General features: G+C 41.0%; 1 protein-coding gene across 2 annotated transcripts in view; it reads right to left on the reverse strand.

The window, feature by feature from the left end:
* DIP2C (disco interacting protein 2 homolog C) overlaps positions 1-16,275 on the reverse strand; it is a 343,245-nt gene that overhangs the window by 105,865 nt on the left and 221,105 nt on the right. For both annotated transcript variants that reach the window (XM_054695051.1, XM_054695050.1), the window contains 4 exons: positions 15,901-16,026; positions 12,419-12,628; positions 1,782-1,916; positions 255-374 (listed from right to left, as the gene is read on the reverse strand). In XM_054695051.1, the coding sequence (XP_054551026.1) occupies positions 255-374; positions 1,782-1,916; positions 12,419-12,628; positions 15,901-16,026 (591 nt within the window). The remainder of the gene's footprint in view (positions 1-254; positions 375-1,781; positions 1,917-12,418; positions 12,629-15,900; positions 16,027-16,275) is intronic.

A 16,275-nucleotide genomic window follows, 5' to 3' on the forward strand; every position in this document is an offset into this window, starting at 1 on the left:
AACACTGCGTTCTGCTGAGGTGACAACCGGTTTGGGTTTCCATGCAACTGTGCCAGTGCTCAGTGTGGGGCACAGTTGGGAAGGATAGTTGGGGGAATAATCAGGAGCCTGCAGCACCCTATCTAGATTCCTGTCTTCTTGTGACTGCCTAAATGATTGCTCTTAAAAAGTGAAGTAGCGTTGGTAGAAAAATAGCATCGTTTATGGGATGATAGGAGCACTAGAACAAACAGGGTGGGAGAGGGCTCCCTTACCTTCTAATAATTCTTCAAAATCGTCAACAAAGAATTCCCGCAAAGGTGGCCTCTTGGGTCGTTTGAGGGTGTTGACAAGCTGTTGGATCTTTGCTGATACCCGGCTACTCACAGGCACGCCTGAAACACAACCGTGGAGCAAATGAGCTGACTTTCAGGCATGCTGGAGCCTGAATGCAACCACGTCGGAAATCGAAGCTCACTGCCCCTTCCAAGGGCTGGGAGAGGCAGGCTTATGCTATGGGAGATCCAGTGTCCTTGAAGGGTCACCTATGGGATATGCCTAGTGAAAATGTTCTGCTAGGTGCACACTCACAGTGTGGTGACCCCGAACAAAAACTAAGGGAGGACAAAGAGGCAGCACAGTGACAATCATGAGGCTAGACCTTCTGATGCCTTTGGTCTGGGTGTGGCTCAGAAGCACTAGCCTCGTAAGTGTCCCCATCTTTCTGACAAGAGAGGTCATCATAGGCTGATAAACACTGGACTACACAGTTATGACTCAGAATTTACTGGAGAAAGATGAACTTCAAAGCCATTAAAATGTTGACAAGAACAGCAGCAATGACCAATTTGATAATGAATTCTGCAGAAAACTAAAGCAAAATTGAAACTCAAAGTGCTCCAGGGAAACCAATCATGTTGGCAAATGACTGATTTCAAACATATTAATAGAGAGCTCACAAGCCTGAGTCATTCTGGGCTCTGAGTGTGATGAAGAGGTGAGCAGTCCCTAGAAACTGGACCAGGCCTTCCTCCTGACCCCCAAAACCACACAGTATCCCAGGAGGCAAGCACAGTGGGATGGATGGCCTGCCAAGACCACTGCAGCCATCCTCCAGGAATATAGCATTTGATTTCATTACCAGGTTCTATTCCTACTTTCATGACGCTGGAAGCACTGAGACTAAGGGAAAGTAGAAAGAAAAAAAGCATAAAGTTCATGTCTGCATCTCCAGATTGGGTAACATAAACAGCCACTGTCTTCAGAACACATTAAGACTTAAGATGTGAGGAATAAAAGAGAAACCCTATATTGGGTTTTATCTAATCACTTTATTTTTCCTCCAAATATATCTCTAAATCACCATTCTAGCCCATCTTTGATAATTATTTTCTTCCTTTTACATTAACTTCATCTTGCCCTTCCTTTTACATTAATTTCATCTTGCCCTTTTAAATAACTGTTCATAATTTGAACACAAGCACAGTCATTTCCTCGTTGCTGAAATGACTTCGTTCTTCACTAGCAAAAACATCAGAATCTTAAGACATTTCTGCTTTTCCTCACAGCTAAATTCCTACAAAAGTGACATTTTCCCCTACAAGGAATAACTCTTGGCCAACTTGGAGGTGATCTGCATTTCTTAAGAGTCTGCTGCTTTCCATGGGAGGTTCATGGAGAACCTGACAATAAATTTAATGAACTGACTGTGTATCTAAGAAAAGCACATCCAATCACGGGCACCAAAAGGCAAGGTAGTAGAGACCAGAATTTGAAAAAGAGGAAAACTCTGTGAGTCTCACCGTCTCCCGTTTCCATGAGCTCAGCATTGCCATACTTTGGTGCCGTCCGCGACGTTGTAGAGCCTTGGGGCCTTTCTACTTGTATTGAGTGTTCTGAGGTGTAAGTGGTTACATCAGGAGGTGCGGAGTGATTTTCTGTGAAGAAGCAAATCGCGAGCTTTCTGATTATCATGGCAGAGTTGTTCTGAAGACCAAGTAAGCAGTATGGCCTCCAGCAATACCACACCCTTGCAAGAGGCTACAACAAAATCTCAGCACAAAGAGGATCTTTATGGTAATGTGTACTGCTCATAATGGAACAAAGTTAGGTAAAACTTCAGACAGAATATCACAACAGTAGCCATATCAACGAGTCATATAGCATTTTAACTAAAACAATCTTTTCAAGCAGTCAAAGGAGAAAAAGAGATAGTTACATGTTTATTCATTAAGGAAAAGTCTTTCTTGGTCTGTCATTATCCAGACAGGGAAGAACTCAAGCTTTGGAGGCAGAGAGCCTGAGGTTTGAATGCCAGTTCTGCAAATTGCTCAAGATCTTGGGAACATGTCTTACCCTTTCTGTGCCTCAGTTTTCTCATCCATCAGGTAGGAATGGCAATGGCTAATTTCTTGTAGAGTAGTTGCATAGATTAAATGACTTATCATATATAGCATTCTTAGGACATTTCTTGATAGAGGATGAGCATTCAAGAACTATTAGCTATTTTATAATGTTTTTTTTTTTCTTCTAAAGATTTATTAAGATGTGAGGAAGCACTGGGTACAGTCAGAAGTGCGGGAGGGTGAGAGAGAATTCACCAGAGCCAGAGCAGGGAGCAGATCAGACAGACTGACAAAATACACTGCTGAGAGGAGCAGCGGGTGCAGCAGGAGAGGTTTGTGCGCCATGTGGGACCCTTGCTGGCAGCCGGGGATCGAACTGGTGCTGCAGAGGCTGCAGGCAGCTTCGCAGTCCAGGGCTCAACTGCTGGCCACCAGGGAGGTCCTATAATTTGTTTTGACATGAGTAATATGGAAGAGACATTCAAAAGCCACCTGCTTACTCTCTGATGTGTGTCATGCACAGTGAGGTGGGCAACCGTTACTAGCAACAAAGTTGAGTGCTTAAATGGTTAAGTGGGGAAAGCACAATTTGTATTTATTAAAATGGGCATTAAGGAGAGTATGCGAAGTGAGACTATCAATGGCATTTTATATATGCTCTAATAATGGATATCACACCATTAATTTTGACTCACTTAACCTACTGGATACTGTGAAGGTCCCTGGCCTCCTGTAGTTCCATGTGTCAGAAGCATGTCACTTGGGCTGTGGGAGGGAGCAGGCATTGGGTGCTGTCCACATCAGCACCACACATGGGGATACTTGAAACAGTGAGATCACCAACAAAAAGTATAAGGATGGGGAACAATGGGGCACCAAATAGATTATGTGATGGAGACTACTTATAGTCTGAGCTCAACAAGAAGGCAGAGTCACCATATTTGGCATCAGCTGGGAACCTACCTGTTAAGAGACTCAAAATTTAGTCACTCACCCATGACTACAGTACTCATTTAAGTACTGATTTGAGATTTAAAAATAATTGTAGCAAGTAGGTGGATCTGAAAGTATGGAATCTGCCAACAGTGAGAATGGACTGAATGTAGAAGTGAGCTTGTATACACCAGGACATACTACAGGAAGAGAGGGTGCTGCAGGGGAAGGGTTAATATGTATTCCTAGGTAAGTTTCAAAAGTAGCATCTAGGGTGGCCAAGTATCCTAACATGCCTGGAACACCTTGGACACTGACCAGGCACACTGACCCAGCAGGTGTGTGGGGATATGCATGGGGCTGAACTCAGGGGATATCAGGCTGTCGGGTTGACTTGGTCCTAGGCCCTGCTCACAGCTATCCCTGGGGACCAGCAATGTAGCTTCTGTGCTTCAGTTGGCTTTCTGTACAGAGGAGACAACAACAACAGGGCTCATCTTGTGAGGCTACAGTGGGCTTAAAAGAGTGAAGTAGACATAAGCACTCAAGCACTGTTGTAACCCACACACGACCTTAGCTGAGGGAAGAGAGCCCAGATGCTGTGTGCTGTGCAGAGCACAGGCAGCAAGCAGCCACTGCTAGGGTCTAAGCCTAGGCAGAGATCTAGGGCATCAGCGCCCTAAACACACACCTTTTAGTAGAGTCTAGACCCCCGCTTATCTCCCTGTTATGGTTGAGCTGTGTTCTGACAAAACTCATATGCTGAAGTCCTGGCTGCCAGAACTTCAGAATGTGACTGTACTGGAGATGTGGTCTTTAACATGACTGAGTTAAATGGAGGTCATTAGGCCTTAATTCCAAGTGACGACTGTCCTGGCCATCAGGCCCTAATTCCAAGTGACCGCTGTCCTCAGAAGAAGAGATTAGGGTACAGACACAGAGGAAGCCCATGGGAAGACATGGGGAGGAGATGTCTGTCTATGCACCAAGGAGAGAGACCTCAGGAGAAACCAGCCCGGCAGACACCTGCATCTAGGACTCCAAGCCTCTATGATGGGAAGGGGGGGGCGAGGTGACAGACTTCTGTTGTGGTGCTTTGTTATGACTGCCAAGCTCCTAAAACAGTCTTTTTTTTTTTTTTTAAAGATTTATTTATTTATACAAGAACTGGAGTATAGGCCAGAGACATGGGAGGGTGAGAGAATTCACTAAAGACAGAGCAGGGACCAGAACAGGCAGACGACTGAAAACACTGCTGAGGGCTGCAGTGGGTGAAATAGGAGAGGTCTGCTGCACCATGTGGGTATCTCCCTGGTCGGCTGGGAATCAAACCTGAGCTGCAGAGGCTGTGGACAGCTTCACAGCACTGTGCTCAACCTGCTGTGCCACCGGAGAGGCCCCTAAGACAGAGTCTTAAGGGCAACTTCTTTGCTCTGAGTCCAGGAGTGTCCACGAGAGGGAGGCAGACAGTCAGTCTCTTTGGACACAATGGTGAAGGGCAAGAGGGAAGAGCAGAATCACTGATTCTGTCCCCCTTCGATGTTTCAGATGCTGCACGCATCATCTGCATCACCCCCATCTGTGCTTTTGACAAATAGATTTTATTTCAGGTTTCAAATGATCTCATTCTCCATTGCTAAGCAGTACACTCATTGGGGCCTCTTATTTCAAATGAAAATACAATAGATGCTAAGGCACACTGAGCAAATTTCCAAATGAGCCCCTTAAAAAGAAAGCAGTTTAATGTGAGTTGCTTGCATTTCAACCTCATTCGGTGGACTGGTTAAGTCATCATTGGTGAGAGCCAGTCAGCGTTCGTGGTAGGAGCAGGAACATTGCAGCGCTTCCACTTTGAAGTTGGAAAAAATAATGATTCCGATACAGCTGGTGATTAAAAAATAGGAATGATGACAGCTGGGTGACTTCAAAGTGCTTTCCAAATTTATGTATGTGCCCCTCCCCCTCCCCATTCATCCATATGGCTTCACTGCAGGATCATAAACCCAGCAGCTGGCTTCTGTTAGGAAGCCAGAGAAAGTTATGCCACTGGAGTGATGCACTGTGTCCTACTTTATTTTTCTAGAGATCAGGACTCCGAATACTTAACAAGCTATCTCTCTTCTGAGGAGGATTCTGTATGCAATACATGCTGAAGAAACACTTGTTGGGGGAAAGATGTAAGTGAGGTGGAAGGTGGAGGTTCAAAGATCCAAAAAAAGTTCACCAGCACCAGGCAGCAGGTCAGGGAAGTCACACAGGTCAGGGGCACTCTGAAGACCAAGAATCAGCAAAGTGGGGTGCATATTCTAAGCAAGACAGCCCACTGCTCTCTAAATCAGTTTCCTAATACTTTTAAAATCAACAAAAAATGGGGGTCATCCTTCCAGCCACCTTCAAGTGTCACCCCAGAGTCACTGAGACAACTTTACAGTTGTTGCCCCCTGGGTGGGGGTTGTCTTCTCCACCCTAAATCATTTTTACTCTCAGCAGCTGTCAGGGTTCTGTCAGGGTTCCTGAAGAAATCTGGAATCAGGACTCATACTGGAGGAAGCAGGAGGATGTGTATCCAGCATCTTTCAATACAGTATCTGCAAGCTGTTTCAGCCGCTTGCATCTGGGGGCTCCATCTCACCCCTTGAATCCCACTCCTGGGTTTTAGTTTGTTACTCCTGCCAACACCATCCCCCATGTTTGGACAGATGTTTCAGGTCATGACCATGTCAGGGCTCCACTGGGTTCCCTGCTTCCTTGGCCTAGCTCCTTCCTAATCATCTGCTCGTGCAGAGGGCCACTCGGTGTGCTGCTCAGATGCTGGACTTGCCTGCTACCCTCCTACAACATTTGTGCTCAGCAAATGTTTGAGGAGTAGTTCAAAGGACAAATAAGTTAATAAACACTTGACAATTAGAGTAAATGCCTCTGGTTCTAGCAGCAGCTGAAAGGAAGCCGCCTTGAATTCTATTTATGATGAGGAATCCCAAGGGGTTGCTGGTGGCTGGCCCCACTTTTAATCATCTTAATTATTTTACAGTTCCCAAGTAACTTCTGAATGAAGAGAAGAAAAAGGGGAAATCTGCTTCTTATAGGAAAAAAGCACCTCACAGGAAATTTGCAATTAGTGTCTCAACCATAAATGATACATGACAATATAAGGGAGGAGTGATCTTCTTACTTGAATAATCTCTCAGGGACAGAGCTGTATACTCAGTTTACCTGTCTTCTGCTGCAGATGAACCTTTCCTGAGTATGTGAGTAATACTAATAATAGAGATTCATAGTTCCTTTTCAAAGTCACAGGCAAAAAAAAAAAAAAAAAGAATGATAAAGGGGAAAAAAAAAAAAACAAAGTCACAGGCAAATTATCTACAGGCTAAATTAAGAGATAGTTAGAAAAGTGTTTGTTGGCTCCTTATCCAAACATTTCTCTCAGCCACAATTCTAAGAGTCAGGGTTGACGTGAGGAGATTTTATAGCTTCTCAGGTTTGGAACCATCTCCCTCCTGTAGTATGCCCTAAAAATTCCATAAACTGTGGTAGACTGTCAGACAAATCTTAAGAAGTACTTTCTATTTTCAGAACAGGAATCTTTAAGTTTGGATAATCACTTCTTGATTTCTATATGCATGACAAAAAGCTCTAATTATCATGAATCCCACACAGACTAGAGAGTCTGTGGGGCTGTGACAAGGATGTTGGCATCTTTGTTGTTTATGCAAAGTTTAATTGTGCTCTTGTACAGAGAAGAGGGCTGTCTGTGAGGAGCAGGGCCAGGGTGGATCAGACACAGAGGAGAGGATGTCAATGGGGTTCCTGATACTCTGCAGCAGGGTGTTCTGGGGCAGCCAACTGACTCTTCTATGCCCTGGTCTTTTCATCCGCAGAACAGGAAAGTTGTCCCCCGTTCAGCCCCTTACTGCGGACACCTGCAATGGCTGCCACCAGCAGCTGCTGCTCTCAAGACCCAGGTTCTCTCTGCAGTTTCTCCCGAGTGTGGGAGCCTTCTCTTTCAAGCAGACTAAGAAGTAATCTGTGAATTCTTGTACATAAAGGTGCAAATGACTGTTACTACACTGAGTAAAGTCCATTTATACACAGGAAAATATCAGACACTCTAAATGGATGCATTTCTCTAGCATCTACTAAGGTGTGAGCAAGCAGGCTGATGAGGCTTTCCTGCAGGACAGAGTATATGCTAGATGAAGGGGTAGGAGACTCCTGCATCCAAAAATCAGTACTTTTATTTAAAGTATAAAATCCAAACAAATAAAATCAGTTTTGAGAGTAAAAAAGCCAAAGTGTCTTTTGGGAGAGATAGGAGCAGACCTGGAATTTAACTACATTGACAGGGCAGTGCATGGAAGGGACAGGAGGGATTGGTGGGGTCAGTACAGACAGGAAAGAGAAACCTGGGTCCAGGTCCTGAGAGGAAGAAAACCTACAAAACACACAGGGAGGCTGGATCCCAGCAGGCAAACTTTGACAGTATGTGGGAAATAAGGACGGTGTAGAACTAGAACCAGGGAAGGAGGGCCCCAGCAGATGAGCCAATCTCAGGGTACAGGGTGACGCCAATGTGGGAAGCATCTTGAAATGTGACTGGTGAAGGGTTTCTGGGTAGGAAATGCAACCTGTGAGTCATAGAAAGCAGGCAGCCGTTAAAACTGTGGGAGTAGGCAAGGCTGGTGTGAATGTAGAGAGACTGTAGGCAGATTTGTGGTGACATTCACACAGTTTCAATGAATGCATTTCTGCAGCCCTCGGTTTCATTACCAACTACACATGATGATGCAGGATTAGAAGCCAGCATTAGGATTTGACTAAAAATTCCCAGTCATGTCAGCTGATGAGAGGCCCATCTCTCAAGTCAAGGTTTCTTTTAGTACTATATTACCCACATAAGCCACAAGAAATAAGTAACTGATAGAAGAATCTCAATTCTACCTGCTGTTATATAATACAAAATTGTTTTTTTTTCCTACTTGGTTTTTCAACTGCATGACTTAAAACTCTAAAACATGGGTTTGGCCATGCTACCTGTTTTATAAATAAAAGATTTATTGGCACTCAGCCATACCACTTGTGTTTGAACATCTAAGGTTGCTTTTGTATTAGACAAACTGTTTAGCAGAGCTAAACAGAGCTAAACAGTTAGCAAAGCTAAACAGTTGCACCAGAGACCAAAAATAGCCTGAAATATATACTCTCTAGCCCGTTACAGGAGAATCTGCGGACTCTACTGTAGAATTATGAAATTCTAGCTGTAAGGATAACCCATCCAGGAGGTGGGCATTGCAGGGAGATCCTGGCTCCAAGTGTCAGACTTTGCCAACATCATGTCCTTGATGAGTGTTTGATACATTATAATTATTTGTAAATGTGTTTAAAGTATCAATAGAGAGATTACAAAAGAATTATCTAATACTTTGGATAATTAGGCATAAATAGAATAATTTATAATTTATCACAACAGCTATTTAAGTTCTCTGAAAAAATTCCCTAGAAACTGGATTCTAGACTCAAATAAATGTGCAATTGCCAGACTTCAGGGGAATTGTGCAACACTTAAGTGGCACATTTGACTGCCTTGTGACTTCCTAACTTCTTAGCAGGATGATGCAAGAAATCTGATGAGAAATTGTTTGCTTACATAAACAGCAGACACCAAAAGTGGCATTAATGTCAGTGAATTCTAAAACACTCCAGGAATGGCAATTACTTCTATGACCATCTGGTTAATGAAAATGCACTGCAATGCACACTGGTGGAATCCATATATGATGATGTGGGTTAACAAACAATGACAGAGACCTGATCAATATTTTTGTAGCTACAAAAATAAGAGAATATTTCATGCAGGGGTCTCTTTAATTTTCTGAATATACAAAATTTCATTCCAGATGTACAACAATATTATCTATTCTACTTTGTTCTTATTTGTTAGTCTAGAAATGTATTAATAGTTTCTCTTCAATTTGTTCATTTCCATGTAGGTAAATAATTCCTATAGTATTTTACTATCAATGTTTTTTATAACAAACCTTCTAAAGTTTTTTTAATTTTATATATATTTTTACATCATTTTTCATGTTTGCACATTATATGCATTTTCATCTTGGTTATAGCCCCCGTACAATTTCCACCCCCTTTATTTTGACTGTAATTCCTCCAACCCCCACCCCCATAGTGTGCCTCTGGTTTATAGTTGGTTGTTGATTTTGATCTTTACTTTATCATAATTAGTCTTTTTCCTGGTCCCTTATTTAGGTTTTCTAAATTCCTGCGATGAGTGAGAACATCTAGTATTGTTCTTTTTCTTTCTGGCTTATTTCGCTGAGCATGATCCTTTCCAGCTCCATCCATGTTGCTGTGAATGGCATGAGTTTATCTTTTTTGATTGCTGAGTAATATTCCATTGTGTATATGTACCACATCCTCTTGATCCAGTCATCTATTTTTGGGCATTTGGGCTGTTTCCATAGCTTACCCATTGTAAATAGTGCTGCTATAAACATAGGGGTGCAGGTGCCCTTTTGAATTAATGTGTGTCCTTTGGGTAAATACCTAGGAGTGGAAAAAGCATCCTGCTGTTTATTCTAAGTCATGCTCCTAACTTTTGATGCTGCTAAAGTATTTCAGAGATATTAATCCTTTCTTTTCTATTTGTCTTAAGAATGTTAAGTACACAGAGGTTCCTTTTGAAAATTTATTTGTATTGAGATATAATTAACATGTTACCTCGTGTGAATTTTAAATTTTTATATATTGCAATATGATTACTAATGTGGCATTCGCAAACACCTCCATCCCCGTCACATAATTATCATTTCTTTCTTGTGGTGAGAACAATTACTATCTAATTTATTAGCAATACACATTTTCTGATAATCCTCAAGAAGCATCCTAGATATCACTTGGAGGATGGCCTTTGAGAAAGTAACATTTCATCTATCCAACCTGAGGGGCAAAGAGCCACAGTAACAGGGAAGGAGGGTTTCTCATCTCCCTGCTTTGCAAATGTGCACCCAGTCCTTAGCATCCTCAGAACGGGGAATTGGAAGTTCAGTACTGGTGTCTTAAGAGTAAAAATAACAGTATAACATGCAGATAAGACAGCAAGCAAGAAGCACAGAAAAGGCAACCACCATCTGGACGGGACTGAGCTGCACGCCAAGCTGGCCTCACTATGGGGCCATGTATGAGGCGCCTCTGGCTGCCATCATGAGTACCCATAACACTCCGGCTCTTGCTGCAACAGTGACAAAGTACAACAGCCACTTTGTGCGAGATAAGACTCTTCAAGCTTTTAGGAGCTTTCCTCCCCCATGGGCTAACCAAGTGACAGTAGAGTCTACCCAAGTACCTTGCCCCTGGGATTAGCAACACAACTAGTGGTTTACTTTATCCTCAATTCCTTGTAACACACACTCACACTATTTTCTTTTTTGTAGGCTGTTGATGATCTTAACAGAAAGGTCAAATACTGCCATTTCTGACTTTTTATCTCTTTTGCTTTGCTACAGGAATAAAGTATTAATATTTTCATTCTCCCTTTTTCATCAAGGTTTCATTATTTTTCCACTTATTTCTTTAAAAGTTTCCCCCACAATTCCCAGATACTCTAGGAATTTATCTTGTGCCAAATTAGAAATTACTGAAATGTCACATTCTCAAAAGCTATATTTAGGTTACATTGAGACTTGATGTACATGAGTAATGCAAACTTCTATAGTCTGGGTAAATTTAATTCTCCATGCTATAATTTCCTTTAGTATTCTAAGTGTAAAAATCACAAAGGGAGGTCCAAATGCAATGCTTAATTTGTTCCACATTATGTGTTTCTCCTGGTAAGTTTCTAATCCTTCCTTAAAAGTGAACTTTATCAGAATACACCCATTTGCCATGCTGGGGAGAATGGCAGTGGTAGAAGGAATTCCAAGTCCAATCCGTCATTTCTGGTGCCAGATAAAGCTTGCTGACAGAACCTCAACCACTATTTCAGGTTCCAAAATACACAAAAACTTTATTATCTAAAAATATCTAATGGTCACACATTACTGTTTAATTTTTAACTTACACTGATTTCAAATAGAGGTTATCAGAACACATTAGCCAAAGTACATGTCACTGAAAATGTACTGATCTGAAATTTTATGCCACTTGCATCTGAGTATTAAACAATTTTTAGAGTTTTTCTATGTTCCCCTTTTACTCACACTGGACACAGCTCTCCTAATCCAGGTCTTACAAGCCCACCAGGGTGTTGTTTCTGATACTGAAAAGGTGGTGAGTAAGTTGGGCTAAGTCCTAAGATATCAGTTTGACATTCCTTTAACTGTCAAGTAGTTAATGATCTAAAAATAAGCACTTTGGGAGTGCAAGATGTTCATGGAGTGTTTAAGACATTCATTACATTTATATGTTTTCAAGACTTGGACTTTTTCAGATATGAGGTCTGGTGTAACCAGGAAGCTGTCTTGTGCTTGTTTGTCACTTCAGTGCAGTGAGGAGTCTTTGGGAGTGGTGAGACCCTACACCTCAGAGTTACTTGAATGGCTGAAGATGGATCAGAACAGATGTGGAAGGTGCACCACACCACGGGGGACTCATTTCCTGGCATGAATGGCAGGCACAAGAGGAGACAGAAAAGTGTCAATTTATTCACCCACATTCATCCAGCCACACTGCTCACCCAATGCATGCTCTTTTTTCTTTATTAACTCTTAATCTCTTTTTTTAACATTATTTTCAAACATCTTGGGTAATACTTCCTAACTTCATGCTTTTTTTTAAGATGGAGGCTCTCATTCATTTTAGAATCTACATACAAAATAACATGAACACTCAAGAAATCTAAATGCCTATGGCAGAGAACAATAAAAAGAAATAGCAATTAAAGTCCTGCAGATTTCTTAAAATGATTCCTAAAGTAATGGTAAACCCACTTTAAAATCCCCCATCTTATTTGTCAGCAGTATTAATATTTCATTCAGGAGCATATTTCAGCATGAGAAGAAAACATGTAAACAACGATGGCTGCAAGTTTCCCTGAAGATCAAGAATACATCCTTTATGAAAAGAAAGCTCCTGAAATTCTAGCTGTAGGAGATATCTGGAATGGTGTGAAATAGTAAAACCCCATGTTCCAGAAAACAGGTACTCACCTATGTGTGTCTGGGCCATGACGTCGGCCAGCCTGTGGGCGGCGCCGCTGCCCCCGCTCTGGGTGGAGGAAGAGGAGGTTGTGGAGGTCGTGGAACCATGGATGGCCTGGCTGATCCAGTGCTCCATGTTGATGCTGCCCTGGCTGGAGGTGGGGGTCCCCTGAGAGTCCCCCTGCACTGAGCCTTCATCTTCTGAACCAGAGGAGGTATCTGTGTGAAGAGAGGGGACTCACTGTGCATCACAGCCAAGTTGCACAACTATCTCATGTCTCTCCATGGACCCTCTGCCCCACACACTGACCCTCCTACAACTTCTGCTTTGAACAGCCTTGAAAAGTTATACCTCTACAATTCAGCAAAATGAATTTTTCATTCAAAGTACCTTAAATAAACATACTACCAAAAGTTTACTTTGACATTACAATCTTGGACTAAGACATAGTCATCATTTTCCTCCACTCAACAGTTTGTGAACAAAGAAAATGTTTGTGTGAATATGCCATTTGAGAAGGTGAAGGGCAGCATTTCCTAAGAAATGTTGAAATGCATTTCAAAGCACGATTGTCTGCAGCCTTATATATTCCTTAAGTGTTTCTCTGAGCCATAATGTATTTTTAAATTCAGTGTGAATGCAAGATAAACAAGGACCTCTCCAAAGGTGGAGACATCAATCTCTGGTGAAAATGGTGAAGAAAGAGACACCTCTTCTCCCCCCACCCATACCCCCACACAGCCTTCTCCACCAATGGACACTGTCAACCATGGGCCTTCTCCCATGGGGAAGACAACAAAACTCCACCATGTTGTATATGACCAAACTAAATGTATGTATTTTGACATCACTCTTGTCTTATGTGATTTTCATTGTTTAGTTGATTTACTTTTTGGTGAAAATGTTTATATTAATATATCTTGGGTTCAGAAAAAGCATGTACAATGTTTTCATTAAAATCATTAGAAACATAGATCATTTAATAACATTTCAATAATTCAAGAATAAATTACTGGTGGACTTGTTATTTAAACACCAATGAAAGAATGACATTTAGTATCCTACTGATAGATGAGCAGTTACATGAGATGCCAAGAAGGAAAAAATAATGTGAGAGTTCTGGGACATTTAATGAGGAGGAAAGTAATGATAGTTTTTAATCAAGACATGGGGTCTTTTAAAAAACATAACAAGTACCAATGATTGCAAAAAATACTTACACTATTATTTTATTATCATTGTAAATGACCCAGGCTGTGTGGAAATTTTTTTAAGTTTGTTGGAAACTTGTTAGAAAAGCAACAGTAATATTAGGAGCCTAACAAATTCATTGTCCCTTCCCTGTCTTTTAAAAGACTTTTAAACCTATAGACAGAATCATACACTCACTCATACACACACACACACACACACACACACACACACACACACACAATCCACACATTTTATGTAGCTGGATTTAAGACTTTAAATCTTTTTTTATTGTGGCAAACTACAGACAATGTGAAATCTTCCATTTTTTGTATTTTCAAAGACATTTGGACTTCTGAAGTTTTGGCCTCGTCATGTATGCTACAAAGACATTTCTAAAAATGTAAAACATGTGAAAAGGCAAATACACAAATAATCACATTGTTTCATTTTAAACTCAAAATTGTTCACAGAAAGTGGCCCAGTGAAGTGTTCCTCTCTTTGAATACTTCATAGTTGTAAAGATTTGGTCAAAAATACTTGTATTCTATTTGATACACAATGCATAGAACTAAAGTTTTCATCACATCATAAAGTTTGGCAAATTGTAACCATAACTTGAATAGTATTAAGTATATTAACTATGTTAACTTTTAAACAGTTCCCAGTCGTGTTTTCTGGCTCAGTATAAATAAGGAAAAAGAATAAGCAAGCAAATAAGCAAAAATGACTTCCTTTTTTACTAGAATATTATATTCTTCAGATGAAGAAACTTTGTTGGATTATCTACAAACAAACAAAAAAAAACCCACACACAGAGATATACCTTAAATTTTGTCTTATAATATCCAGGGCTTTCACTTTTATTTATTTTCACTTTTATTTACTTGTTTATTTATTTAAAGATTTCTTTTATTTATTTATGCATATAAAAACTGGGGTCTGGGCCAGAGGTGCAGGGAGTGAGAGGATTCAACAGAGAGAGTGGGGAGCAGAACAGGTAGATCTACTGAAATACACTGCTGAGGGGACCAGCAGATGAGACAGTAGAGGTCTGCTGCGCCATGTGGGTTAGCTCCCTGGCCAGGGACCGAAATCTTGCCGCAGTGGCTGTATAGCCCTGAGACTTTAACGCCTGTGCCACCAGGGAGGCCCAGCTTTCACTTTTAAAGGAACATTCCATGTATCCCTGATTGACCCTCTCTAATTTGAAGTGTGCTCTCCCATTACCCCCACCACTTACAAACTCAAGAATTTCAAAATACTCCAGAAAGTGTTGTATGCATTAAACTATTCCTATTGCACCTTAAGTTTCTCCTGTGAACAAAAACAGTGGCCTTTAACACTATTAGAAGTTGTGTGGAAGGAAATTTAGACTGCAAAGAAGAGAGAGAAGTTGCAACAACATGAAGTATGTTGGCACCAAAGTCATAGGAAAAACATCAAGTGAATTAGGTTCAGCTGTTCCTGTTTCTAATTGATATCAGATAATTTAACTTTGTATTTCACTTTGGTTTGAAGATTGTGAATACAGATTAAAATTATTTGGTCAGAGGAAGTAGAGAACTTAGTTATATAAAAGTGAAGATTAAATAAAAGCAGTATCATCTACCAGAAATAGGATCAGATATCTCTTTCAAATATTTAGATCAGGGATTGCAGGAGAATGGACCAAATGGGCCCCATGCCTAATTTTGTAAATAAAGTCTTATTGGCACACAGCCAAGCCTGCTCAGCGATGTATCTCTGGAGCAATTTCTGTACAATGGCAGTAAGTAGCTATCACAGACACCTGATATCCCACAGAGAACAGAATAATACCTATACTTTAAAGGCAAAGTTTGGTGACCCTGAATTTAGGTAACTGCCTATATTTTTCAATTCTTTTGAGGATAACATTACAACATATTTACATTTTAAAGACCTGGGAATATGTATATAACGAAGTGTATGCAGAAGGAAAGTCAGTCAGAACTGTGGTGGGACAAACTCTTCTGTTTTGTTAGATGAAGAATTAAATGGAAAAAAAAGTTATAAGACTCTAAAAGTCTATTATATTTATGGGTCTTGATGAAAAGCTGAAAATACATATTTACACAGATATATATGTAATAATGTTACATTTCCTTCCAAGATCAATTTGGAGTATACAGACTGTTTCTGGACTTCTGGGTCACAAAATCTGAATGACAGCACCATTATTTTGAAAGCTAGAAAGACTACAAGTGCTCGACTATAGTGGATTCACTCTAAGGGATGCTCACCACTTGACGGAGTATACAGTGGGTCTGCTGCTCACCTGGGGGTGTGTAGGCATCCATCGAGGTCTGTACAACCAAGGACCTGCGTTTGGAGGGCATGGGCACTGCCATCTTCCTCTCTTTGTGTTTAGCAAGCGCTGCCTGAACAGCTTCTGTGTGGACATCTGAAACAAGAAGCAGCTCAATTACCCCATTGTTCAAGGATATCCTGAAAGCCCATGCTTTTTCTCCATTCTCTTTGGTTCTGTGAAATCGCTGATCTTCCTGCAGAAACTGTCACAAATGGGTGGGTAAGGAAAGGAAGAGAAAGAAGTTTAAATCTGCTAGTTTAAAAGCACCAGTAAAAAGATATTCAAATTCTTTTACAGATTTTTAATTACTCATTTTATTACCAGAAAATCTGTATAACCAAA

Source organism: Talpa occidentalis, unplaced genomic scaffold, assembly GCF_014898055.3.
Source record: "Talpa occidentalis isolate TD23 unplaced genomic scaffold, MPIMG_talOcc4v2.1 talOcc4.14, whole genome shotgun sequence".
Taxonomy (NCBI): Eukaryota; Metazoa; Chordata; class Mammalia; order Eulipotyphla; family Talpidae; genus Talpa; species Talpa occidentalis.